General features: G+C 43.6%; 1 protein-coding gene across 9 annotated transcripts in view; it reads right to left on the bottom strand.

Annotated features, from left to right (window-relative positions):
- LOC135896929 (zinc finger protein 236-like) overlaps positions 1–26,557 on the bottom strand; it is a 159,735-nt gene that overhangs the window by 27,159 nt on the left and 106,019 nt on the right. For all 9 annotated transcript variants that reach the window (XM_070530766.1, XM_070530768.1, XM_065425466.2 and 6 more), the window contains 3 exons: positions 16,554–16,807; positions 3,326–3,573; positions 2,386–2,668 (listed from right to left, as the gene is read on the bottom strand). In XM_070530766.1, the coding sequence (XP_070386867.1) occupies positions 2,386–2,668; positions 3,326–3,573; positions 16,554–16,807 (785 nt within the window). The remainder of the gene's footprint in view (positions 1–2,385; positions 2,669–3,325; positions 3,574–16,553; positions 16,808–26,557) is intronic.

Here is a 26,557-nt window from a genome sequence, read left to right as displayed (position 1 = left end):
GCCTGAAGCCACATCAACATCATTTCAGCACCGTGCCAGAGAGCATTGTGGCCATGGTTGTGGCGTCGTGCAAGCTAGGACTGGCATCATGGCGAAGCTCGGATAAAAACATCGCGTGCTCAGCATAAAAGAAAAATTGGACATCATTCTACTATCGAACGTGGCACGAAGAAACCGGTGCTGGCATGCGACAGGGATCTACCACTGACTACGGTGTGTGGCATTTGGAATACAAAGAAGTTGCTTGGTAGCGCTGCTGCGACAACGAAAAGATGTCAGCTACAAGGTTAGACTTTTCGCTATCGTAACCCCTGCTGTTGCCAAAGCATCGCCTTACGACAGTGATAAAGAATACATGAGAAGCAACAAATTCAGGCCCGACAGTGGCAGAAGATAGAGAGAGAGAGAGACTCTTTATTAGAAAAACAGAGAATTTTGCCGGCACGTATATAACCACTGGTATATGCATTATGTCAGCCTCATGAATGCAATTGGCTATGATAAGAACAGCACCCTGCAATGCAAAAGGCGCCTCGCGATTTCTACAGTGCTACCGTGCCTGTTCACAGCGAATATTCAATGCAAACGAGGAATCTGTCATGCAAATGTTTGCCAAGAAGAGGGGGCTGGCTGAAAAGCTGGCTCGCAGCTTTGAGTTTAAGGCCTCTGTCGTCGCTGCTAAGCAGCTGTGACATGAAACGAAAATACCACTTTTGTTGCACAAAGTGAATAAATACTGCATGTTTTTGCCCTTTCATCGCACTCTCTCTGAGTTCCCATTTCTGACAGGTAAGTGGGTGATCTCATGCTACTTCAGTTAACCAATACTACCGTTTAATACATACTTTTTCAGAGCTCTGGCCAACTATGGTTTAACGAGGTTTCACTCATTCAAAAAGATGCTAAATTTACCACGTTTGTTTTTCCAGACATTTTTTTGTGTGTGAAAACAATATGGAACCACACGGATCAAGGATGTTGTAGTAGACAATAACACATTTTTTTAAACTGCTGTATTTATACTATTATAGCAGACAATTTTTGGTGCAATTTTCTTTTTAAAAGAAGGTGCGCATTAGAATTGGGTAAACACCACAATCCAACATTGTGAGCTACAGTTATTGCTTGAAAATCTTTCTAGGGCAGTCTGAAAATAGGTGTTCTTGACAAGAGATGACATGTACTCAATGCATTCACTGTCCCCTGAGCGCCCCTGGGAAAGATGTCGCCACTAAAGGGGGTCACTATCTGGGTCACCATAAGGGTTCGGCGCATGCATGCTGACTGGGCAAGCTCAAATTATCCAGTAAAGACCAATTTTAGGATCAAGATAATGAAAACATGGGCCTATAGGGGTTTCGCATGCACACGTTCTTGTGCAAATGCAAAACCGGCAGTGCAGATAACATGCTGGCATCCATTCCCCTCGCCTCACCATGAATTCACTGTTGCTTGCAAGTTCTCAGTTAGGCTCAGTTCATTTGAATAACGAAGGCTTGTGCTTCCTCTACTCTTACTTTGACCACAAAGGCTTTGTGATAAAAGTTATCTTTCCTAAAGACAATATAGCAATTTTACATTTGTAGGCCCAGCAGGGCCTACAAATGCCTACAGGGCCTCACTGTAGAAATGTCAGTAGGTGGGCTTCTCAAATGAGCGAGTTTTTTTTTTCTCAAAGCAGCAAAATTTTGCTTGTGGCAATAGGAAAAAGGCAAAGTCATCACAAACTTCCCCACTAAAACCTTTGTTGTTGTTCCACAGTCGTGGTGCTGTGACAGTGAAATAAGCCCATGAGGACGAGAAAACAATTCAGACTACATGGCGATATGATACATGTGCACAAGCTCCAAGCTTATAGCTTTCACTTCAATGCCATAGAAAGTCATCACTGGGTATAGATAGCCTCACTCTGTACAGCATCATACAAACGACCAGATAATGTCACAAGGACTAGTGTAAAGAGTACAATCAATAATAGGCAGTGTCCGGTGACTAGGAAAGCAAGCCATCAATGCTGTGCCAGGTTTGTGTTGTGTTTTGATTTGGCCATCAGAAAGTGGATACTGCCAAATCAAGGAATGATGTTAAACGTGAAAGCATCACTTGGTGCCTGGAGAAGTAAGTGTTCAATGCTGCAACTGATTTGCATTACGCCTTTTCGGCCATTAGATGGTGCTGGCAAAGCAAGATTTCTGATGTTAAGTGCACTCAAGAAATTGTCTGACTATGCCAGAGAGTGCAGTTTCCACTCCCATCTTCTCCTGCTCCAAGCTGAAGGATAACAATTTCTCTGGTAGATGAAAGTCAACACTGCCAATAAGCAATGATCAGATATCTAAGAAATGAGACAGGATTCATGGACCTAAACAGGCCTAGCTGACTAACCTGTATGCAGCCGCATGTGCACTTTGAGGCTGCCCATGGTGGAGAAGAAGGAAGAGCAGATGTGGCAGGGGTAGTTGCGTTCGCCTCGGTGAGTGCGACGGTGTGTGTCAAGAGTGGACTTCACCGTGAAGGACTTTTGGCATATCTCGCATGAGAAAGGCCGCTCACCAGTGTGGATGCGTATGTGCCGTGCCAAGTCACTTGGCTTCCGAAAACTCTTGGGGCACATATCACATCGGTTGGGGTGCTCAGCAACGGGTGGCTTTTCCCACTCTTGTGTCTCCTGCACACCATTAAGGCCCTCGCATGATTGAAACGTACAACAAGGCTTAGTTTTAGCAAAGTGAACAAAATGCCACAACTAATGTTTTCATTGTTGTCCACTACTCACTACCAGTACTCACTACTACTGTCATTAACTGTCATTATCTATGTACTGTCATTTTGATCATACAGTATGATAAAAAAATTAACCTAGTATATTTTAAATTCCCTTAGAGATAAATAAAACGACTGGCCGTTTAAATCAACGAGACAATGCATGTGCTTGTGCAGTGGGAGATGTACCCACGAAGACTTGGTGGCAAAAGCAAAATTCTAATAATAAAATACTAGTTATGTTGCTCCTTTTCTGGACGTCATGACAGAAGGTGAACACAACTAATTAAAGTAACCAATTATTTGAATAAAGGTATGTCAGTTAATGGCAATAAAATCTTTACTGTATGCCCAGTACTGTTACTTATGCTTACTCGTTTGTTTTCACTATCTTTCATTCATTTTTTTTTATTTCTAAGCCCTCAACACTGCTATTTGTTAGCAATCTAGCCATCTGGCCAAAAAGTTTGAATATCCCTGTGCTAGTGAAACCTGCAAACCATAGCCATTACCCAAAGTTTTTAATGCTCAAATATTTCATACTTGAAGCTTATGTTCTCACCCGATCCTTTTCAGCAGCAGTAGCAATCAGGGCTCTTTCCGAAACAGATAAAGTAGATTCTTTAGGATCCTTCTGTGCCAATTCTCTTGACTGCTCCTCTGTGAATTTGACAAATTTACGTTGTGTGCTAGAAGCATTCACTTTCTCAGCCAGACGTTTTGACACCCTTTGAGATTCATCAACAGCCACAGTTGGCTCCGTGTTTTCAGCCGGTAAGTCTTCAGCTGCCTTTTCTTTGTCAGCCGCATCTAAAAAAGAAAGAGAGAGAATTACTAAAAAAAATTCTGCCCTGCGAAGGTGGATGACCAGTGGAGCTGTAAACATTATGGTAAGAAAACTTGTGGTAAAGACTTTATTGCATCACTCATTGTCAGTTAGTAATGACGGTCACAGTGGCTTTCTGGTCGCTATGATATACACTGATCAGCATACTTGCAACTGCAGACACATTCTTTGATAATGTCAAATCGATGCACGTACACTGCTGGGTGGTCGATTGGGTTGGATCAGTGCAGCATCGTAAGTGAAATGTCTTTAAAATGAAACGCGTAAACAGCTCCCTTTTCAGTCCTGACACATCCACATTGAAATCACTCACAACTACAAGAAGTGTAGTGTCATCACAACTAACCCACGCAAAGTGAGTAGCCATGTACCTTTCGAGATCGCATTTTGACATCAAAGAGACCTTTGTGTCTTTGCCGCATTCTCTCATTTGCGACATGCGTCGTCTTACCTGCTGAATCTAGCTGAATACACTAAGACGTCAATATACTGCTGAATTTCGTACATCAGTGCTTACCGCCACTAGAGCAATTGATCAATGATACTTAGGCGAAGCACCTAATTAAAAAAAATAAATAAAGAAGTGTGAAATGAGCCGGTCTAACATACAATCTTAAAAGAGTTACACCATTTGAAGCGTATATTTGTCCCACAACAATAATCGTCATCTGCCTTGCTTGCGTGTCCTTCCTTCAAAACACTGCACTCACTACTTTCCTGCTGAGAATGCTATGCCACACTGATAACACGCATGCCGTTGTTCATCACTTGGAAGTACCGGGCTCACAGCGTTTAAAAAAAAAAAATGTAGGCAAGACAGATGGCGCTTATTGTTGTGGGACAAGATACGCCCCAAAGGCTGCAAACACTTATTGTCAACCCCCCCACCGACCGATTTCTTCGACAAAGACATTCACCGGCAAGGTTGTCGATGCGCGGAGCTACGACGGAACCTCTCGAATACCTGATAGATGAGCGAGGGTATGTGTGGAATACCAAGGCAGCAAGAAGGATGTTCAGGCACTCATTATACAGGACGCTGCACACAGTTTTCTCTTGGCTTGTCCTGACATCGAAAGGATGTGAGTAAATATATTGTGGCAGGATGATGTAGAAGTGGAACACTCGTTTGAAACAATACATACAGGTGCTGGAGTGCAAGCAAAGCTAGGAACTGCAAATGAAGAGATGCCGAACCAGTACCCACAACTAATATGCGTCGGACAGTATCCACCAGGGGCCAAAGCTCTAAAGGTGCCTTTCAAGCTCAGGGACACTACTGCTGTCCGGAAGAAACCACATGGCATGTCCTACGAAAAGAAGAAATGGCTGAAGCAATAATTGCAAGACTTACTCAGCGCTGGGATTATTCAGCCTTCTGCACCTTCGTTCGCGTCAGCGATTACATAGTGCCCAAATACAACAGGACATTTAGAATGTGTACCGACTACAGACTCGTGAACTGTCAGACTGATTTATATCCCTACCCAATGCCAAGAATCGATTATATAATCGACGAAACAGGTGGTTCTTCCTGGTTTTCCCAAATCAATCTTTGCAGAGGATACTGGCAAGTTCCGCTCTAGAAAAGTTCAAACACTTCACAGTTTTTGTCACGCCTTTGAATGTCTTCGAATATAACAGGCTATCATTTGGGTAGAATTCTGAAGCATGGTTACAAAGAATGACGAAGAACATGCTTCGTGATTTCACAGGTAACTTCTGCAACATCTACGTGGATGACATCATTGTTTACTCGAAAACATGTGACGACCACTGCTCGCGCTTGTCCAAGGTGTTAAATGCATTAAGTGAAGCCGGACGGTCAACGTTGCTCACAGGCTAGGACAGAAGCTGCATGATGCCTACACAAAGTCAAGGCTACTGATACCTCCAAATGCCGATAGGCATGTGAACCAACTTCTGTGGGACGGCACGGAAGATATGACTTTCAAGGATGGTAGACTGCACATTCCTAATATGAGGATCGTAAGAATCTTGCAGCTTTACTATGACTCCCAAGATTCTGGTAGCCACGACGGTTTCTGGAGAACATACTGGAAAATCAAGCAAAAATTCTGGAGCACAATGAAGCAGAATATATCTGAATATGCCAGAACTTGTTACCAATGCCAAATCAGCAAAGCAAAATTCAAGCCTCGCGGGAGCGCAATGATTCTAACAAAGTATTCAAGCAAGCCTTTTGAAATTGTGCACCTTGATTTCGTGGAGCTCAAGAAAAAACGGGAGGGAGTGAGAACTGTGCAAGCATTTCTTTTGGCGATCAACGAATGCATGCGAATGGTTACGTGTAGGGCAGGAAAAGAGGATTCCAACAGTGTCATATTGCTACTCAGTCGTGAAATGTTCAGAAATGTCGAAGTGACTGTGGCTGACAATTGTCCTGCTTTCAGAAGTGAGTGCTTGAAACAGTGGAATAAACGAAATATACAACGTTGTTTTGCTGCACCCTATCATCCTGAAGCCAATGAGTTGGCCGAGAGAGCGATAAGAGATATAAATTAGTTTATCACACTCTATCTGGAATTCCAAGGTGGTTGGAAGTGTGCTCTTGAAGCAGCTGCTAATCACCATAATCATTCTCATACGGCTGCTTTGGGATGCAGTCCATATTTCACTTACGATGGCAAATTGAACTGGCCTCCAGCTGATCAGCTCCTTGGCCTCACAAACGTGTTGACCCTTCAAGAGCGCAAGAAATCGGTAGAAGAGTACGAGAAATATAAGGTCGCCATGAAGCGCAACTATGACTGTGCTTACTTCACAAAGGCACCTGACGTCAAAGTTGGAGATTGTATTCTGGTTCAAAGAAGTTTACAAATCTTAAAAGCTCCTTTCACAGGTCTTTATGTCGTGCTGAAGATAACCAGCCAACAAGGATTCTTGAAATCCATTTGGTACAGTGGACCAAAAAACGTGACAAAGAAGGCAACGGTCGGCAATGTGGTGGCTTAACAGCCCAGGAGAGTTGACGCTTAAGGGGGGCCTGTGTAACAACCAGAAAAGGAGCAAGACTGACTTCATGAATGAGATGAAAGGAGAGGGACAGGGCAGAGAAGAAGAGGAAGTATGGATCTCTATGACTGTTAGAGATGGCAGAATAAACAAAACATCATAATGCGTTTTAGTAAACTTTGCAGCATAAATTGCCAGTATGGTTTTTAAAGATCCTTTGCTTACATAAGACTGTTTCGTTTTTCATACTGTTACATTACATTTCAAACAACATTGCACCTATTCATTCTTGAACGTGTTAAATTTAGGGGCATTTAAATAATAAAATTTAAAAAAAATCAAATATGAATATATGGAAATTATTGGCTTTAAACAATAGAATCAAACACCTAATAAACATTCAAGAGGAAAATAAGAACAGAGTAGGTAAAAAAAGAAAAGAAAGAAAGTTGCTGGTAGAGACACGTTGGTTTGAATGTGGAGGTAAATGAACATAAGACCAATTGCATAGCTCAAGAATGGGAGGCATTCGAATAATGACTGCAGCTTCTGTGGCCAACAAAATAAAAACAACAGAACACAGTAAGGACGCACGATCCAATGCGCACACATTCCACTGAAACCATAACTTGCAATTGAAAATGGTATCAATTCTTCTGAAAGGCGACTAAATTTAACTTAGTAGTACACACTACCATATGCTATTTTACTGATGCAAATATAGCATGTGGACTCCGCCAGGTGAACCCAAGTTTATTCTGTACTAAAAGTTTGCCAAGAACATTAAAAAAAGAGACTTTTTTGTTGGACAACCACAAGTTCAACAAGCTTGACTTCACTTATGCGGCAATGGCATCCTCCTGGAGCCAAAACATAAATTCACTTGGAACAGAGCTTGCACAAAGGGCTAAATACTTTAACTGATTGGAGTTAAGAGGAAGCTTTAGCTCGAGGCCAACTTCAATGCAGACTATTCAAATACATTTGAAAGGCAAAAATGTTTTTTTGAGATAAACGTTAAACTGATTTTGATGAAATTTGTTGCATTTGATAGAGAAAGTTAAATTCTAGTGCCTGTTGGAAGTGGAATTTCGATTTAGGACCTCAATTTTGTTACAGAAATTTTCAAAATTTCGAAAGGTTAAAAAAAAAATAGAAGCATTAAGTTTACAAATAATTAGCTCTGCGTCAAGAAGAGATATCACGGTTCTGTAAATGGCATCCATTAGATCAATCAAAGCGGGCAGATTTGATATGTCATTTTATATCTTATGCGAATTTGTGACATTGTGTACCAGGGTTCTGCAAAACCTGTATTTTCATATTACTAAATTTTCAAAGATTCATGTGTAACATATCAATTTTGTCCGCTTTAAATATGTTATTAGATGCAATTCACAGAATTCTGGTATTATTTTTCATTGCTGAGTTGCAGAGTTGTAAACTTCATAGTCTTGTTTTCTGGAAATGTTCCATTTTGCCCATATTTAATAAAAATTGACGATATAAATCAAAAATTTGAAACCGACAGTCACTAGATTTTACGTTTTTCTTTTAAATGCAACAAACCTCGCCAAATTTGGTCCAGTGGTTGCTGAGAAAAACGAGTTCTCCTTTTACATGTATTTAGATAGGAGCACCCGAGCTAAAGTTCCTCTTAACAGCAAACAGCAGGCTCTTTGACCTGCCACACAGTTTTCATTTATATCGATTTGTGCCTCGTGCATTGCCTTGTGCATTGCCTCGTGCATCCATGTTTGCCTTGTTACCCATCGCGATCAGGAAAACATATCTATCGCAGATAAATCAATAGTTTTTGGGCACGTAGGGCCCTCTGGATTGTACTTGTCGGTGATAAGGTAGCCTCACTGCATACGGGGTTATCTGACTGAGGTATGTGGAATGCTCGGTTGCCATAGTCGGAAGTTCGAATCCTTCTATCAGGTTTTCTTTTGTTTTGAAATTCACCTCTTCCAGCACACAACATCTGTAGGCTTGGAGTGATGCCTGACACCGGCAAAGAAACCGAGAGCAAGTGGGGCTATACTAATCCAGGTATAACCAAATTATGAAGGCCCGCTAAGCTTCAACAAAGACACTCCCTCACCAGAACAGGAATTGGCCTCTGTGGTGCAGTAGTAGGCCACTGCCTCCCAAATTATTCCTACAATAAACCCATGGCCCTCAGTACCCAGCAGCTGCGGAGCACCTGAACAAGGCGGCGGTCAGACCTGTTACGCAGCAGAGGTTGCTAAGAATCTCTGGGTCCGGACAGGCCGCCAATGGAAACTGACCCTGTCAACTTTTACTTGCCGAACTCTGTCAAGTGAAGCTAGCTTAGCAGGACTCTTTGCGGAACTATCAGACATTCTTTGGAATATCATCGGCCTTAGTGAGATTAGAAGAACTGGTGAGGCTTACACATTGCTGAATAATCGCCATGTCCTCTGCTGTAGAGGTCTCCTGGATAAGAAGCAATAAGGGGTAGGATTCCTAATCCATAAGGGCATAATGGGCAACATTGTTGAATTCTGCAGCATTAATGAGAGGGTAGCTGTAGTTGTAATCAAACTTAATAAGAGGTATAGACCAAAGGTAGTACAAGCCTATGCTCCAACATCCAGTTACGATGAAGAAAAAGTAGATCAGTTTCATGAAGATGTTGAATTAGCGATGAGAAAGGTGTAAACTCAGTATGCTGTAGTAATTATGGGCGACTTCAATGCAAAAGTGGGGGAAAAGCAGGCTGGTGAACAAGCAATTGGCAACTACGGCATCGATTATAGGAACACTATAGAGTAGAGATGCTGGTGCCGAAAGGAGAATAAGCTTCGAATAATGAACACCATTTTCAGGAAGCGTAACAACAGAAAGTGGACCTGGAAAAGCCATAATGGTGAAACAATAAATTAATGAAATTGACTTCATACTTTCTGCTGATCCCAGCAGAGTGCAGGATGTAGAAGTGATAGGTAGGGTAAAGTGCAGTGATCATAATTAATGAGGGCTAGGATTCACCTTCATTTGAAGAGAGAAAGAGTAAAATTGGTCACAAAGAAACAGGTCAAGCTAGAGGCAAAAAGGCTAAAAGCAGACAAAGTCAGGCTGGTACTTGAATACAAATATGCAGCCTTAGAACAGAGACATGAAGATGACATAGAGGTAATGAATGAAACCGTAACTAGGCTGGCTTCAGAAGCAGCAATTGAAGTGGGAGGCAAGGCACCAAGGCAACCAGTAGGCAAGCTCTCATAAGTAGCAAAGGAACTAATAAAGAAAGGACAAAGAATGAAAGTGTCCAACTCATAAGATAAGATAGAATTCGCAGAACTGTCAAAACTGATCAACAAGGCGAAAATAAGTGGTATTCGAAACTATAATTTGAGAAAGACTGAACAAGCTATAAAGAATGGACGCAGCCTGAAATCAGTGAGAAAGAAACTTGGCATAGAACAAACCAAGGTGTATGCACTAAAAGATAAGCAAGGTAATATCATCAGCAATCTCAAATATATAGTAAAAGCAGCGGAAGAATTCTATACTGTACAGTACTCAAAGGAGTCTAAATACCTCAATTGGAAACAGTAATGAACAGGATACAGAAACTCCTCCTATAACCAGCGATGAGGTCAGAAGGGCCTTGCAAGACATGAAACCAGGAAGAGCAGCAGAAGATGGAATAACAGTCGATTTAATCAAAGATGGAGGAGACATAATGCTTGGAAAACTGGCGGCTCTCTATACAAAGTGTCTATCGACTGCAATGTTCCCAGAAAACTGGAAGATTGCAAACATTATACTAATCCACAAAAAGGGAGACATTAAAGAATTGAAAAATTATAGGCCCATTAGCTTACTCCCAGTATTATATAAAATATTTACCAAAATAATTTCCAATAGAATAAGGGCGCTTTAGTCAACCAAAGGAACAGGCTGGCTTCAGGAAGGGATACTTTACAATCGATCACATCCATGTCATTAATCACGTTATCGAAAAATCCGTAGAGTACAATAAGCCTCTCTGTATGGCTTTCATAGACTACGAAAAGGCATCTCATTCAGTAGAGATACCAGCAGTCATTGAGGCATTACATAATCAAGGAATACAGACCGCTTACATAAATACCTTGGAAAATATCTACAGAGCACCTACAGCTACCTTAATTCTACACAAGAAATGCAGGAAGATACCTGTAAAGAAAGGGGTCAGACAGGGAGACACAATCTCTCCAATGCTATTCCGATTCACTGCGTGCTTGGAAGAAGTATTCAAGCTATTAAACTGGGAAGGCTTAGGAGTAAGGATTGATTGCGAATATCTCAGCAACCTTCGGTCTGCGGATGACATTGTTCTATTCAGCAGCAATGCAGGTGAGTTGCAACAAATGATTGAGGACCTTAACAGAGAGAGTGTGAGAGTGAGGTTGAAGATTAATATGCAGAAGGCAAAGATAATGATGAATAGCTGGGCAAGGAAACAAGAGTTCAAGATCGCCAGTCAGCCTCTAGAGTCGGTGAAGGAGTATGTTTACTTAGGTCAATTAATCACAGGGAACCGTGATCATGAGAAGAAAATTCATAGAAGAATAAAAATGGGTTGGATCACATATTGGAGACACTGTCAGCTCTTAACTGGAAGCTTATCATTATCACTGAAAAGGAAGGTGTACAGTCAGTGTATTTTACCAGTGCTGACCTAGGGGCAGAGACTTGGAGACTGACAAAGAAGCTTAAAAACAAGTTAAGGACCATGCAAACAGCGATGGAATGAAGATTGCTAAGCATAACGTTAAGAGACAGAAAGAGAGCGGTCTGGATCAGAGAGCAAATGGGTATAACCAATATTCTAATTGACATCAAGAGAAAAAAATGTAGTTGGCTAAGTCATGTAACGTGCCGCTTAGTTAACCATTGGACCATTAGTGTTACAGAATGGGAACCAAGAGAAGGGAAACGCAGTCGAGGACGGCAGAAGACAAGGTGAAGCGATGAAATTAGGAAATTCACGGGCGCTAGTTGGAATCTGTTGGCACAGGACAGGGGTAATTGGAGATCACAGGGAGAGGCCTTCGTCCTGCAGTGGATATAAAACAGGCTGATGATGATGATGATTGCCTCGTGCAGGCACTAGTTATACCTACCTCATTATATATTCACCCAAATAAAAAATCATAAAATATCAAATTTTGGAGTCTAATATTGGAACTATAACATTTATATTCCAAGTATTGAACATTCACCCAGCCCTATTTGAATTGTTTTCTAAAGTTGTGCACATTTCTTCTCCTTTGCTATTCACTGCTCTCTATCAACAACAGTACTAACCCCAACTTATTATGAATTCAAGCTCCTCCCCCCAAGACACTAGTCATCTCACTTTCAACCTACTATATACAGCTAAGCCTCGATATAACGAGCTTGAATATAACAAAATTCTCAATATAACGAAGTGTTTAACTTTTCGTAACCTCTTGCTCATAGAACACCAGGTATTTAGAACCTCAATATAATGATGTGTGTTTGCATGCAATTTCAATATAATGAAATTTCACTGCCACCAAAAAGGAATGCCGAGACAATACATGGAAAACGGAAACTTCCATGGACACAGATGGTCAAATGATTGAATTACAAGCAGTTGCTTGCAAATGCACCTCTCAAATCGCGCGCTGCGCGACAACAGCAACCACCGAAGTGAAGCCGCACCATGTTCCGAAAGTCCAAGTGCGATAATATCCTATCGCACCCAGCGCACTGCGTCTTAGATGTGAGTGAAAGTGTGCGAGGGTGAGGCAAGAAAGATGGTGGCTTCACAAGTGATCCTGCGTGAGAGAAGGGAAAGAGAGGCAGGGGAGTGAGCTTCTAGTAACGTAATCAAGTGCGCACCACGAAGGTGTGGGGCGGAGGGTGGATTGGGGGGCAAGTTGGTGCGTGTCGTCTCGACTGTGGCTGCGCGCACTGCTGAGCACATATGCAGCTGCATATCGGGGCGGAGTGCACGCGAAAGCATGGCTGGCTTCACTTAATTCATACCTCCAATGTGAAGATATAGTCGACTAACTGATCTGCAGGTGAAGTGCATCGGCTTTTATACATCACAGGTGCCTGCGTGTCTTCCAGGAAGTTCTACACCATTCGCAACATACATGCAATCAGATTACGCAAGCTTCAGTGACATCAGACAGCAGATAGAACCATCGATAACATTCGAGAAACTTCCAAAACATACGGGCGCATCCCGCAATGAGTGATGACATTTGTTAGACGGTGAAAAGTGGTCACCCAAAAGAAAGATAAACAAATACACATGTCAATATGTACTCCAGATGTGATATGATACGACCACATCTGGTGCATGATTACAATAAAAGTAAATGAAAAAGAGGAAAGGCACATCCCATATGCATATAATCGAGTTTAGTGCTCATTCAAAAGGCTAAAGACAATACTAAAGCACCACGTCAAATAATAAATTGCTTTGTTTTAACGGAGACCGTGAGTTCATAGGCTGCCTAAGATGAGACATGGTTACTCGATGGCTGTTTGTGTGCACATCTCCATTTTCATCAAACTCTTTCCATGTAGACTGGAAGAACTGTTGTTGTCCCTTATAGTATTCGAATGAAACTATAAGAATAGACCTTGAGGATGCATCATAGATCCGGGTGTTGAGGTGCCGACAACGCCAACAGCAGCCGCACCGTTCCATGCTGGCTCCCTTTTTTTCCTCTGTACACTTTCTGTATGTCTTTGTATGTCTTAGGAGAGAGCACGACATTCACATTGTATTGCAAAAATTACAACTTTAACCTTCTAGAAAAATAGCCAAGAAAGCAGCTAACAATTGACATTTCACTCAGTGTCCTGCTTTTTTTTTTTTTTAAGTAAAAGCAAGACATTGATCTTCCTCAACGATGAACAAGGAGAGTTTATGCTAAATACCTCGACATTCTTTCTTACACGACTGCAAGTGGCGCAGAGTTTTGCGCCGATTTGGAAATGTCCAAATCATGCACATTGTGTCCTAGAAATATTTATATTTCGAAAATAAAAAATTACTGTACTTTGCTTGGATGTGCCAAACGCATATTGAACCAAGGCACGCAACAAAAAGGACATTTCGCCTGTTGTTAAGCACCGTTGTAGCCACACAATGAGATGGTGACAGCATTGATACTAGTGACCGCAGTGTTACTGTTACAAGAAGCTGTACTGATGAACTCGTTGGTTTTCTTATTTTTCCTTCTAGAAAACACTATCATCTTTGCTATCCATGCATGCTGGCGTGTGTCTTATACGGTTTATCTAGTAATAGTGGCAAGCTGACCCATAATGGCTGCATTGGGAGCTTCAACAGACACGGTGATTCTGCAGAGCCCATGAAACAATGTTTCGGCCATGGGACAGAACTGGTATGCCTGAGTTCAGAAGTGTAAGTATTCCTGCCTAGGTCTATCCACATTATAGCATACAATGCAACTTGGGAGTCATCACAAACTATTAGTGGGGTGTGCTGACTGAAGAAGAAAATATTTTGAAGAATCGTTTTATCTATTGAGGACCGCTATAGTATGCCAATGAGCCCCTTTATATATATATATATATATATATATATACAGCGGAATATCGATAAATGGAAACCACTTAACCGGAACTGCCTCTCAAACGGAACATCATCCTCATGGTTGGTTGGTTTTGTATTCATGCAATCGTACTTCAGCTTTGTCTCTCAGTAAATGGAACTCCTGATAAACGGAATCAACTTCCCTGGTTCCTTGAAGTTCCATTTAAACAGAGCCTACTGTACTATATATGCTTGAACCGTTTCGTGTCATACCGGTAACCATTATTATTGTTTTCAGTCCACGTTTTGTTCAGGTTCAGGCACATTCTAAGAACATTGGTTAGGGTTTGGGTTCAGTTTTGGCTAAAATTCTTGTTCGGGTACGGTTTTCAGTTCGAGTTTGGTTTCAGTTTGACGCCCTGGTGCTGGCATGTGCGAAATGGCCAAGGAAACAGTGGGGCTATGCTGTTAGTAATCAATAGGTAAGCCAATGCAGAAGTCTGCAGCATACCACAGAAGGACCACGAAAGATTCTTTTCTGCCATGTCTTTGTGAGCACGATGACTGCTTCCTCTGATGCAGCTATCGATGCTAATCCATCTTCACAATTGTCATACGCTCTCAAGCAGTGGCGTAACTAGTCTTACAGTGTTTCGTGAGCATGCCAGTAGAGTGGTACAAGCTTCTGATTTTATACAACACTCATCAACACACAAAAGCATATGCTTATAAACAACAAAAAAGTATTTCTTAATGCTGGCATCTAGCGATGGGTGTTGTATTGAATGGGAGACTACCAGCACTCTACCAGCACATTAAACAAACGCTGATATCTGAGCAATCGGCGAGAACATGAGCAGTGCTAGCTATTTTTAACAATACATTTCATTTTGGATTAGAAAATGTTCATTATGAACTAAAAAAGATTTGTTATATCCATTGAAGAGTATTTTTTTCTTTGTTAAAACAGGATTTTAAATGCCTGTTTTAATTGGTACGATTATTCCACGACATCCGTTAGTTTGTTATCATCCATTTTGTTATGAGATTTGACTGCAGCTTCTCAACATCATGTGAGCAGGCAAACTGTTTAGTTTCTGTAAGAAATAACGCATCCTACATTTAGCCAACCTGACAAGTTTACTCTGCCAGTAGCAGAGTACCACAATTTTGTTTACTCTATTATGAGCAGACACACTTTACTAAGCATTAGCAGGGCATTTCTGTAGTGTCAAGTATTAGCCTTTACACTACCTGGTCATGGGCACCAGAAGACTACATATTAGTACTCATAGAAGAATGAAAGTTTGAGTTTTTGCACGGGAATTTCAGAAAGTACATCTGTGAAGTTAGAGCAAAATGTCATTAGTGTGTACTGAGAAGTGATAAGACCTAACGCAGACCTGCCAACCTTAAAGCTTGAAAAATGCTGCAAATAAACGTAAAAAGATACCAAAAATTCTTCTACTACTCATCCTGTTGACTGTTCATTACATAAATTGCAAACTGTGCTTTCTAAGGATGCAGTTCACTCTGCCCAAGAGCAGCAGCCAGAATGATCTGTGCCACAAATGGAAATATTCATCAAGTTCATTCGTGAAATATTAATGTAATAACAGCCTAAATATTAGGTGTCATTATACATTTGTTCTATGCAGTGGGTGGCAGTGCTATGGGTAGATCCTATGCAATCGAGTACGTCCGAAAAATCTGGTGCTACAAATTGAATTCGTGATGGTTTACACAAATCGGTCTTTCTTTAAACTGTATGTGGATAAAAAAATTTGAAATTATTAAAATTGAACAATGAACAAAAAAAAATAAAAAAAATTGTTCATTTTATGATAAAAGTGTAATAGTTGGCAGGTGTGCTAAGATTAATTCAAGAGTAGTCCCTTTACTGCAGATGATGCCTCTTTAGAGGCTACTACCCAATAAGGGATTGTTATTGGAAAACAATTGAAACTTTCGAGACAAACATTATGTTAGAGAATCAGACATCACTTCAGTAGCCTTCATGGAATGTAATGCATCCGAAATTACTGAACTGAAAGAAGATAGAGAGAATGGCTTTCCTGTTATTGGTAGGTTGTTTGACGGTGTTCGATGTCCCAAAGCAACAGTGGACTGCAAAAGGTTCAGTAGTGGAGGGTTGTGGAATAATTTTGATTGCCTGGGGTTCTTTTCACCCACGTAAATCTAAAAGCATGCGCATTAAAAAAAAAATTTTTACATTCTGTTCCCCCTGAAGTGTAGCCAGAGCTGCCAAGAATTAGACCAGCAACTTCACACTCAGCAGCAGCTTGCCATAGCCACAGAGCCACCGTGACAGTTTGCTGCTACTAAGAAAATTCTATCCGAGCAACAAAGCAACTGCAGATAAAGCACAAGAAGATTACTCACGATGCTGACAAGCATGTCGTCGAAGCTCTGCAGCAGTTGGTACAGCAAGGGAGCAAACTGCACAGATATAACTGTCACAGTGCAACTCCTGTGTGTGACTAACAGCATGTCGTTTCAGAGAGAAAGCTGTGGTGAAGCATGCACCGCATTGCTGGCAGATGTAATTCTTCTGGGAGGCCATGCGTGCAAAGTGGCACCGCATGTGAGACTTCAGATATGTCGATCGCTTGAATCGCTTGTCACAGACTGTGCATCTGCAAAGAACAGAAGAGCCTGCTAAGGTAATATGAATGGAAAACAGCTAGTCTAGGACATCAAGGTGGGCTTGCTGGCAATTCCAGACCAATTGCTCACCAGCACAGAAGAAACCTTGATAAGGAAAATGACAAACAACACAGCACTTTAGTAAACAACACAGCACTTTAGTTGTTAGTCGTTTTCTTCATCTGTGTTTCATGTGCACTGTTAAACAATCTGCCAGTCTAAGTTGCTGCAATGCCCTATGCTGCAGTATCTTAAGAACAGCAAGAACATAAGCAACCAGCACCCATCACAGGAGGCTGACCTGGACAGTCAGCCTCCGGTGTGAAAAGAAGGAGTATATTATGGTTGAGCTGGGATTGGTACTAAAAATATGTGTGCAAGAAGAGACTAGTGGAATAGGAGGATGAAGCAGTGAGTAAGCATGTGACAGGACTATACTAAATATTCATGTTCCCGCACGTAGTTCAAAGCTTTCTATCTACACGAGAACACACATACAAACTTGCAACGCACACTCGTGGTAGTTGCTAGCTGGTCACCTCAGATTCAAGCGGCACTTTAACAGCCATCAAACCATTACCTGTGACCTGGAGACCGATAGCTAATGAGCCGCCTGTATGAACATGTCAGCGGCACCTTTTTCACAGCGACTGGTGGCTTGTTATCACATCAGCCAGCAGGCAAATTTTGTGATAGGCTCACACTGCTTCATCAGGTGTCGCCGTGGAGTAGGAAACAAAATAGGAGAGGCCCTGATGTTTGAAGCGGGATGGAAAGGCTACACCACCATGGTAGACCATCCTCCTCCACATCCTTTTTCTATACTTTCTGTCACACCCTTTCCCAAATACCCACTAGTTTGCCTCACCTCAGCCGCACAAGCCTGCCATGCAAATGAGCTAGCGTTTCAGTGATTGCCGTCTACAGTGCCAAAGGAAACGGTCTGCAAACACACTGTGCGCGATGCCAGCATTGCATGTGCCACTTCGGTGCATTGTACAAGCTCAGACGAGTCAACGGTCTTGCACACCTCACCTGAATAGGCGACCAAGATGCGACTCCTATTACAAATTTGATGTTTGGACCACCAGTCCCGTCTGTTCCATCTGTCTCAGTCACACCCTGTTCACTGCAGTTACTCATTTTCTTCAGACATGTACCAACCAGCCCAACTTAGCATGTTATGCCATTGCTCCTTTGCGAAAAAGATGTGCAACTTCCGCCACACTTTCTCCAACCACTGTTCCAATACAGTGAGGCTGGCCAGTGCCGCTTTCCTTACATCGTGGGTATCAGCAATTTATGTTGCGATTTGATGCCAAATCGATGCAGATCTATTCACAGTGGATGCACGACACTCAGAAGGCCAACAAACTGCCTCACCAACAAAAGCAAGTGTGTGGGATGGCACCAATGTTGTTCACAGCCACCAGCTTTGCAACAGACCATACTGCCAGTACGGCTACCATTGGTTCCAGACACTGTTCGTAGACATATTGGTCTCTTCTACTAACTTCGAACACCACATCACAAGACTAGCTTTGCATTTACGCACTGAGCACGAATTGACATACTGCGCTGAGTGCCGGGTTATACATGCATTTGCACAGATTGTAGGAAATGCACAAATTTTCAGTGGCCCTACCGATTCCAGAACCTTTGACAAGTAGCAAACGATGCCAAACCTTGCAGTGAAAAAACATCTACCCTTTACTACCTGTGCTGAGGGCAGCCTACCTATGCTGTGCACACGATGTCTACGCATGGAATGGTGAGCTTGAGGCATGTGATGTGCAGTTTGTGCTTTTGTATGTTACGCAGGTTGGCCATAACAATTTGACGATAACCCAGAGAACCCACATGTGAGAAAAATGGAAGGACTAGAAAGCAAACTTTCTGACCAATACTAATAGAATGCTACGAAGCACAGCATGACTGCCTATTAAACTGACACTATTCAGGACAACATAACTCCACTAAATCTTCAGCTTCACAGGGAGAAAAGCACTTGACTGTATTCAACAAACATTCTATAGATTTTTTTTTTAATTTACAGACGTTCATATATGAACTGAGCTGTAACCAGTGCTGGGATATTAATTTGGTGTTCTCTTTAATAAGAGTAGGCCATACTGTACATCTTAATTCCTAGTTGCCAAAGTTATTGGTAGCTAGCAACATTCTCTTATGCAATGAGAGTAGACTCCCGGGCATGTGCAGCATCTGGTTTTTTTTAGTAAAATTTATAGGCATTACACCTTGCATTCGTTTTCTGATATTCAATTTGATATTTGGCTTTTTCTTATTTTTGCTTGATTCTATTACATTCGAAATTTCCTATTTGGTATTTACACAACCCTAATTCTTATTGCTATCAAATGATCATGCCTCTCAGGCCCAAAAGTAGAAACTTCTTCTTTTTTTTTTTTACATCACCAAAAAATTTATGTGTTAAGTTAGAGTCACAGTGTTTTTCACCACTTCCTGCCGATCAAATTCCTGTTTCCGTGGCCTTCACAGCCACACTTCCTTTTCCTTACTGAAAGGCTTCTTCGCCCTCTGACAGGCACCGCATGCTTTGGAAGCATTAACAGCTTTTGAGACTAGGTAGTTGCACCAATTTCATGGCGGCTTAGCCAGAATTCATCTAAGCAATCTTCTACATGCTTATGTTCAGTACGTCCACCCATAAGTGCCGACTCTTAAGTTTTCCGTGGAGGGGAAGGGGAGCAAATTTCCCCCACCCCACCCCACACCCGGCTTTGCTGAAGTCCACATCTCCTCCCCCCACCCCTCCACAGACACACCTAAAGTATCATTACCAGAGCTTTGTCACCCAGGTCATCTGAGGTTCCTTTGACTTGCCTCGACCTTTTCACTTGAAATTTTATTCGGGCTAATGGCTTACTTTTAATTCGTACTTTCGCTTTATTTCTGCAAATACTGACACTAGGACAACAAGCACATTAGAAGCACTAGCGGTGGCTGCCTCATCCATATTTTCTCACTTAAACACTGTTTTAAATTTCCACTGTAAACACCATGTTCATACACAATATATTTAAATATACACACAGGACACAGTTTATTATATTTTTGAAAGAAAAGGAAGTAACCAATTAAAAATTATTTCTAAAGGTATGGATAGCCTACACCTAGAGAAAGAATATGTTGCTGTATGTTCACCTCGCTTCAAATTGCTTTGCACACATTTTTGACCATTAAAAAAAGCATACAGACTTCAGTGATAATTTCGGAAGAGTTTTTTATCAACGGAGTGTGAAATGCACGTAATTAATGTGTGTCTGAGTAATGCTTGTCTTTCCAGTAAGCAATGCTAATGACTCAAGAAAAAAAAAAAACATTTCTAGTAATTCACAACATTTATCAAAGATGTAAACATTGTCACTTGCATGCAAAGGTCATACATATATACAAGGTGTCCCAATCAACTATCATCAACTATCATGCACCAAGATTTAAAAATAGAGCAATGTGTAACTCAAAGAAAACCTAGTGCATATTGTTTTCAGTACAGTGGAGTAGCTGCCAGTAATTTTTTTTGTTACTGAGATTTGATTAGGTAATCACAATTTTCTAACTCGAGACATACCATCCTAATTATCGAAATGTCAATGAGGCTTTTGCACGCACAACCAAGGGACATCTAACTGCAGTATTTTCAGCGACGTACTAATTGCGTACTAATTTCTTTTACAACTGATAAATAAACCCCGCGAAATATGGAGAATACCACGTGACTATGCTCCCACCCAGATTATAAAGCAGCGCCCTCGAACAGGGTCCCTTTGAGTTATCCAGAACGAAATAAACGAAATACGAAAAACATCGTGATCAAGCTAGTGCCTTATCTGCTGCGCCCCGATCAAAGTAAGACATCGCATTTGGTGTTAGTTGGAAACAACCTGTGATAGCTGTTGTCTTTGTGTAGGTAAAGTGCACAAATGTCACCACAAAAGTGAATTGATAATGTTAGTATAGAGTTTAAAGGTGAGTTTTGCTTCGACCCAGTCGCCATCTCTTTCTCTAATGAGCAGAAGGCAAACATGATCCTTGCCTTAGGAGCTCCAAATGGACACAGGAGGAAAGCCGCAAATATATATCGGTCACGGAAGTATGGCGGTAGACCAAATGCATCGCCTATCATCCGAAATTATGAAAACCTGAGACAAACCAGCAGCTTCCAGAAACAGCAGCGGAGAACTCCATCTTTGAGTCCTAGCCTACGCATGGATGTTCTAGCATTTATGGCCTCTAACCCTCGTACTAGTGTGCAGGATGTGGCCACCCAGGTACCAATTTCCACGTCATCAGTTTGGAGGATTCTAAATGATGGCCTTTCACCCATCCCACCTTAACCAGCACCAATGCTTGGAAGATAGGTACCTGTAGAATGGTCTAGATTTTTCAAATTGGGTCCTAACAAATGCCGATGAGTCACTGAACTTTTTGAGAAACATCGTGTGCACAGATGAAGCCAATTTTCGCAGGAACGCCTAGGTAAATTTGCATAATGCACACTATTGGAGGGACTCCAATCCACATTGGGTAAAGTGCAATCAGCTCCAGTACCAGTGGTCGCTCAAGGTGTGGTTCACAATTTACGCCAGTGCTATAATCGGTCCCATCTTCGATCACACACTGACTGGTCAGCGTTACATGAACGAAATCCTTTATGGAGTGGTGGATGAGTTTCTTTGCGAAGCCCCGCTGTCATGTCTTCCCCTTCTGTGGTATCAGCAAGATTGGGCACCCGCTTACAGCAGCAGCCAAGCATGAAACCGGCTATTTGCAACTTTTCATGCACAATAGATTGGAAGGCACGGGCCTGTAAATTGGCCGGCTAGGTCACCTGACTTCTCTCCACTCTATTTCTTTCTTTGGGGTTATGTGAAAGATCGTGCTTGTATGATCGAGACAGACGTCAGATTAGTTCAAGGAAAGGATAGCAGATGTCCGCCGTAGAACTGTGGCATCGGTCATAAAGAAAGCCACTAAAAATGTGATAAAACGAACACAGTACGGTGTAGCTGCGAGAAAAAAAGATCTATTCGAACACGTCCTCTAGGCAGGTGTTCAACGGAGCTTACCAATTGAAAGATAATAAGGGCACACTGAAATCTGATGGGTTCTTTTGTTTTTTTTGTGCAGACATCCTGATTGCGAATTCGGCTAATTTAGAAGTGGTATACAGTTAAACCTGGATATAACGAAATTGACAAATGTTAGAAAATTTTCGTTACAAAGAGGTTTTCACTATATGCAGTTTCAGCATGAAAATCCAAAAAAGAAATACACAAATTAAACAAAGGGTAACTGGAGGTACTCACCCACAATGCATTTATTTAGTGGCAAAAAACTGCATTATTTTGCTCTGTTGCTTGTTTGTGAGGGAAGGCAACACTGAACACTGTTACGTTTTGCCTACGACGCGCGGTAAAGCCGGCGCGAATGCAACGTACGCCGGAGCTTCGTTCAAAGCGGCGGACATTTTGGCCCGTTCGGAGCGGCCGCGACGCATCCCCGCCGAGCGCGTCCCGGCATGTTCAGTGCCACGTGTCTTCGTGTGTGCGTGCGTGTGTGTGTGCCCACGCTTGTCAAAGCGCGGCAGCCGGGGAGAAGAGCTCCCCAAGTGTGAAGCGAGGAGGTCTGACCGGCGCCGGCCCGGCTGATGCATCACTACACTCGTCTCTACATGTCTCAGTCCGTCCGTGCCTTGCTGTCACGTGGTGTCGTCCCGTGACCTTCCTTCTTGCCCGCGACGCCAAGAGTATAAGAGCAGCTGCCCCCGGACGCCAGGAGAGAGGCTCCGATTTCTTCTGTTGAGTAACGTGCTCTCCTGTCTCTCTACTTCGGTCGACCTGACCGCCCGCTCTTTGCGATGCTAGAATAAACAAGTTGTTCTGTTAGCAGTCGACTCATGCTTTGCTGGGACCTTCGGATGCTTCCAGTGTGCCCCAGGCCGCCAGGCCAACGCTACCCTTGGGGCTTGCGACCCATTTGCAACAATGGGCGCCAACGGTCCGGTTGCAACAACGGGTGTCAGCACTGAGGTTCCAACAGCTGGTGGCAGCGCTGAGATTCCAATAGCCGGTGCCATCGGTGAGGTTCCAACATCTGGTTGCCAGCGGTGAGATCGCGACAACGGAGGCCAGTAGCGAAGATATGCGGTTGACTGTATGCTGAGCAGCACAACGACCATCCGGGAGCAGTGCAACGAGCCCTGTGTGATGACTGGTTGCCTGCAGCGGAACGACTGCGCTGAATTCTTGGCTGCGAGGTTTGGTGAGTGCGGGACTTTCTTCTTCTGAGTTTTGCCAGGCTTTTGTTAGTGTTAGAAACAGAGCTGGTAATTGTGGTTGTCGTTGCTGCCGGGTTAGTTTGCGGCAAGACAATAGTAGGCAGTAGAGAAAGCAGCATTCAGAGCAGCCATGGATTTGAAGTCGTTGCGCAAACCGAAATTGTTGGAGCTTGCAAGAGAGTTGGGTCTGGATGTCTCAGACAAATTCAGAAAACCAGAGCTGCTAAGGGCTATTCTTGAGTTAGGAGCTGAGGATGACGAGCTGTCGGAATGCCTTGAGACCATTGAGGAGAGGGAGACGGCAAAAAGACAGGAACGTGAACGAAAAGAGCAAAAAGATGAGCGCGAACGAAAAGAGCAGAAAGAAAAAGAACAGCGCGACCACGCTTTGGAAATGAAGCGTCTCAAGGTAGAGATGGAACGCGCTCGTAATGGAAATCAGGCACATGGTGCAGGAGAACGAGTATTGTTCAAAATGACTGACCTGATGCGGCCGTTTAAGCTTGGAGAGGACATTGGTTTGTTCCTGGTTAACTTTGAGCGAACGTGCGAGAAGCAGGGGTTCTCTCGGGAAACGTGGCCACAGCGCTTGCTCACTTTGTTACCCGGCGAGGCGGCCGACGTAGTCGCTCGCTTGAATAGAGAGGAGGCAGAGGATTTCGACAAAGTGAAATCGAGTCTGCTAAAAAAGTACAGGCTGTCAGCGGAGGCGTTCCGTCGGAAGTTTCGAGAAAATGAGAAGGGCAAAAGTGAGTCATATACAGAGTTTGCCTACAGGCTAATGTCAAACATGCAGGAGTGGCTCAAAGAAGAGAAAGCGTTTGGTGACCACGAGAAAGTTCTGCAGTGTTTCGGGCTGGAACAGTTTTATAGTCGGTTACCTGAGAACGTGCGGTACTGGGTCTTGGATAGGCCAGACGTTAGTACGGTGGCTAGAGCCGCTGAGCTAGCCGAAGAGTTTGTGACGCGTCGGGCTCGCGGAGCTAAGGACGGTCAAAAGGGTGAATTTGGCTCCAAGTTTGAGAGGCCGAAGTTCACGCCCATGAGAGCAAAGGGGGACACACGTAGTGCGGATGCGAGTGAAAGCATTCCGACCGAACGTAAGGAGACGGCGGCAACCGAAGCCGAACGCAGAAAGCGGTTCGAGACGAGGCAAGCGCGCGTTTGTTATACGTGTCAGAAGCCGGGTCACTTTTCGGCGCAGTGTCCAGAAACAAAAACAAAAGTCGTGTTTTTGTCATTATGCAGCACTGACGAGAACATGAAGCTTCTCGAGCCTTACATGCGAGACCTCCTCGTAAACGGGAAAGAGTGCCGAGTGCTTCGCGATTCCGCAGCTACAATGGATGTAGTTCACCCCTCTTACGTAGAACCCGATATGTTCACGGGCGAGTGCGCATGGATCAAGCAAGCCGTGGGAGCTCATAGCGTGTGTCTGCCCGTAGCAAAAGTGCTTATTGAAGGACCTTTCGGAGCACTTGAGACGGAGGCGGCAGTGTCATCTATGCTGCCCCCCCAGTACCCGTACCTATTTTCGAACAGGTCCGATCACCTCCTGCGCGAGAAGGGGCTTTTGTTTGGTGAGGCTAGCGTTCAGGCCTTAACCAGATCGAAGGTTCGGGAGCTCGCTGCAAAGGCGGTAGTTGCGGGACCGACGTTGTTGAACGATGAGAAAGGGTCAGAGGCGCAGCAAGCTGATATTCAGAGCACGCCCGAACTGAATAAAATTGAGCCTGTAGCGTTGAAGGCACCAGATACTGGAGAGGAAATTCCCGATGCGGGAAAGTTAGAAGAGCTATCTGCAGATTTGCTCATCGCGCCTACGTCAGACGGACTTAATAGGTTGCTAAAAGTCAGCCGGTCGGCTTTGATAGCCGAGCAAAAGAAGGATGGCAGCCTAGAAAACATACGCTGCATTGTCAAGGAAGGTGTCGCCAAGAAAAATGCTCGCTTTGTGGAATGAGGTGGGGTCCTGTACCGGAAGTATATAGACCGCAGGGGAGTGGAGTTCGATCAGCTGATCGTACCTCAGTGCTATCGTCAGGATCTGTTGCGCTTGTCGCATGGGGGTTCGTGGTCCGGACACCTAGGAGTTAAGAAAACTAAGGACCGTCTCTTGCAAGAGTACTATTGGCCAGGGTGTTTTCGGGACGCAGACCACTTTGTGAAGACATGCGACACCTGTCAGCGGGTGGGCAAACCAGGGGACAAATCGAGGGCGCCGTTGAAGTTGGTACCTATCATTACGGAGCCTTTTAGACGGCTCGTTATTGATACAATGGGACCTCTGCCGGTAACAGCCACGGGGTACAGACACATTTTGACTGTGATCTGCCCAGCGACAAAGTTCCGTGAAGCAGTGCCGCTTAAAGAACTCAGCTCAGTTAAGATAGTCAATGCACTACTGTCCATATTTGCGCGAGTTGGTTTTCCTGCGGAAATCCAATCAGATCAGGGCACAGTGTTTACTAGCGCTTTGACGACAGCCTTTCTCGAAAGGTGCGGGGTAAAGCTGTTACACAGCTCAGTGTACCACCCTCAGTCGAATTCCGTTGAGAAGCTCCACTCCGTCATGAAGCGCGTGTTGAGAGCATTGTGGTTTGAACAACAAACTGACTGGGAGCTGTTTCTGCCTGGGGTGATGTTTGCATTGAGGACCGCGCCGCATGCGGCTACAGGGTTTTCGCCAGGTGAGCTAGTGTACGGTCGCTCGCTGCGATCTCCGCTTCGCATGCTTCGAGACGAATCACTGCCCTCTCCAATGGCTGCAGACTATCTCTTCCACAAATGGCCGCCTCCTGCACTGGAGCCTCGCTTTGCAACAACATTCCTTTGAGGTGCGTTACAAAAAGGGGAGTCTCAACGGTAACGCCGATGGCTTAAGTCGAAGCCCCTAACGTGGGAATCAGCCTCAAAATTGTTTGTTACTGATGTTTTTCTTCCTGAGGCAGGATTTTTAACATATTGCTTTTGTGTAGTGTTTCAAAGTGATGATGTGCTTTCTAGTGCAATTTTCCGATTTGTGGACGCATTCTGAGTGCTGCTAGACTACTGTAAGGAACTAGGCAGTAGTATAAAAGGGGAAAGAGCCTGGCATGGCTTAGTGAGGGTTGTGCTGTGCTTGCTGACTGAGCGGCTGAGTTTCGGCGCAGTTCTAACGCTTGCTGAGAAAGAGAACAAAAATGGCAACTCTCCTGAAGTCACTTTGCAGTGTCCTGTGTGAACCTGAACGTGAGAACGAGGCCTTCTCGGTGCGCTGCGCTCAAGAAACGCCGAGGGACGACCGACTTCGGTTTTCGCCTACGACGCGCGGTAAAGCCGGCGCGAATGCAACGTACGCCGGAGCTTCGTTCAAAGCGGCGGACATTTTGGCCCGTTTGGAGCGGCCGCGATGCATCCCCGCCGAGCGCGTCCCGGC

The sequence above is a fragment of the Dermacentor albipictus genome, chromosome 1 (genome assembly GCF_038994185.2).
Source record: "Dermacentor albipictus isolate Rhodes 1998 colony chromosome 1, USDA_Dalb.pri_finalv2, whole genome shotgun sequence".
In the NCBI taxonomy this organism is placed as follows: domain Eukaryota; kingdom Metazoa; phylum Arthropoda; class Arachnida; order Ixodida; family Ixodidae; genus Dermacentor; species Dermacentor albipictus.
The sequence above is the reverse complement of the archived record's forward strand: the minus strand, read 5'-3'. Positions and strand labels throughout refer to the sequence as shown.